General features: G+C 33.1%; 1 protein-coding gene across 1 annotated transcript; it reads right to left on the minus strand.

Moving 5' to 3' along the window:
- Window positions 1-264: 264 nt before the first annotated feature.
- Window positions 265-1,170, minus strand: LOC111390019 (replication factor C subunit 4-like). The gene is made up of 3 exons (XM_023015010.1): window positions 1,050-1,170; window positions 864-926; window positions 265-415 (listed from the first exon to the last, which is right to left on the minus strand). Exons 1-3 carry the CDS (start codon window positions 1,104-1,106, stop codon window positions 302-304), a joined length of 234 nt encoding a protein of 77 aa, XP_022870778.1. The 5' UTR covers window positions 1,107-1,170; the 3' UTR covers window positions 265-301.
- Between the last annotated feature and the right edge of the window lie 25 nt (window positions 1,171-1,195).

Here is a 1,195-nt window from a genome sequence, read left to right on the forward strand (position 1 = left end):
TCTCTTCTTTGCACTCCTTTTTTTTTTTATTCCTTGTCTTGTTCGTTAACAAATTACATGCTCGTGCATAACTAAGATTTCAAAGGACTTTCAAGATAAATCCCAAAAAAAAGAAAAAAAGGAAGATGACTAGGAAATCACTCTCTACCCTGTGAATATGCAGCAACAAAGGGAGAAAAATAAATAATAAATAAAATCAGGAGAATATATAAATGTGGATGACAGCCTTTGTCCCAAAACTGGGGAAAGGGGGGAGGAGAACAATTCATGTACAGAAGTGTAAGCCTAGAACTCGTGAATCTTAAAATCTGCACAAAATCATTGAATCAATTGTAGAGGGGTTCCAGTAACTTACACCAGACACACTAATTAAGTCCTTGGATGAAATTGCAGATCCAAATAAGCGAGCAGCACTCTGAAATAAACCAAAAAATAAGAAATCTGACTATTCATTGACGCCATCTTTGAACGAAATATAAACAAATGAAATGCTTCATATTTGATAATGCAAAGTTCAGCACACTGCATAAACATGTTAGCATGTCCCTATTAGTAATTTGCTTTTGAAAAAATAAAAAAATCATGTACTTAATTTGTATTGCCATACCAAATCAAAGCAATTATCGCGCACAATTCTGGAAATGGTTTTAATTATATTAAAGAACAGACTCCTGAATTTCAAAGTCATGCTAAGAACAAAGAAACTGAATGTCACGTGACAAATAATTTGAAGATAAAATAAGCCAAAATGCACAACTACTTCTATGTATACGAATAAAGTGGATATTTGTCAACCAAAAATAATAATAATAATAATAATAATATATATATATATATAGTTGAAAAACAAAATGAAATCTTACTTGTAGGTATGTTATTGCTCGACGCAGATCACCTTGTGAAATAGAACTTAAGGTAGAAAGAGCCTAGTATCAGACAGAGACAGTAGCATCATTACTATAGAATCATAATATACGACAGTTCCCACTAAATAGAGTTAGACACAACCAGACACTTAGTTAAAAAAGTATGGGTACAAGGCTCCATACCTCAGAATCCAAATGCAGACCTTCCTCTTTGCAAATATATAGTATGCGGGTGCTCATGATTTCTTCTGTAAGTGGCTTGAATCTGAACTTCGCACATCTAGATGCAAGTGGCTCTATAATCCTACATCACATAGAGTAATTACAAA

This window comes from Olea europaea, unplaced genomic scaffold, assembly GCF_002742605.1.
Source record: "Olea europaea var. sylvestris unplaced genomic scaffold, O_europaea_v1 scaffold6397, whole genome shotgun sequence".
Classification (NCBI taxonomy): domain Eukaryota; kingdom Viridiplantae; phylum Streptophyta; class Magnoliopsida; order Lamiales; family Oleaceae; genus Olea; species Olea europaea.

Excerpts from the sequence above, each read along its gene's own strand:
- LOC111390019 (XM_023015010.1), bottom strand. The coding sequence starts at position 1,106 with ATGAGCACCCGCATACTATATATTTGCAAAGAGGAAGGTCTGCATTTG. Across the intron at positions 927-1,049 it reads GTCTGCATTTGGATTCTGAG|GCTCTTTCTACCTTAAGTTC; the intron begins GTATGGAGCCTT and ends GTCTGATACTAG. Across the intron at positions 416-863 it reads GAGCAATAACATACCTACAA|AGTGCTGCTCGCTTATTTGG; the intron begins GTAAGATTTCAT and ends GGTTTATTTCAG.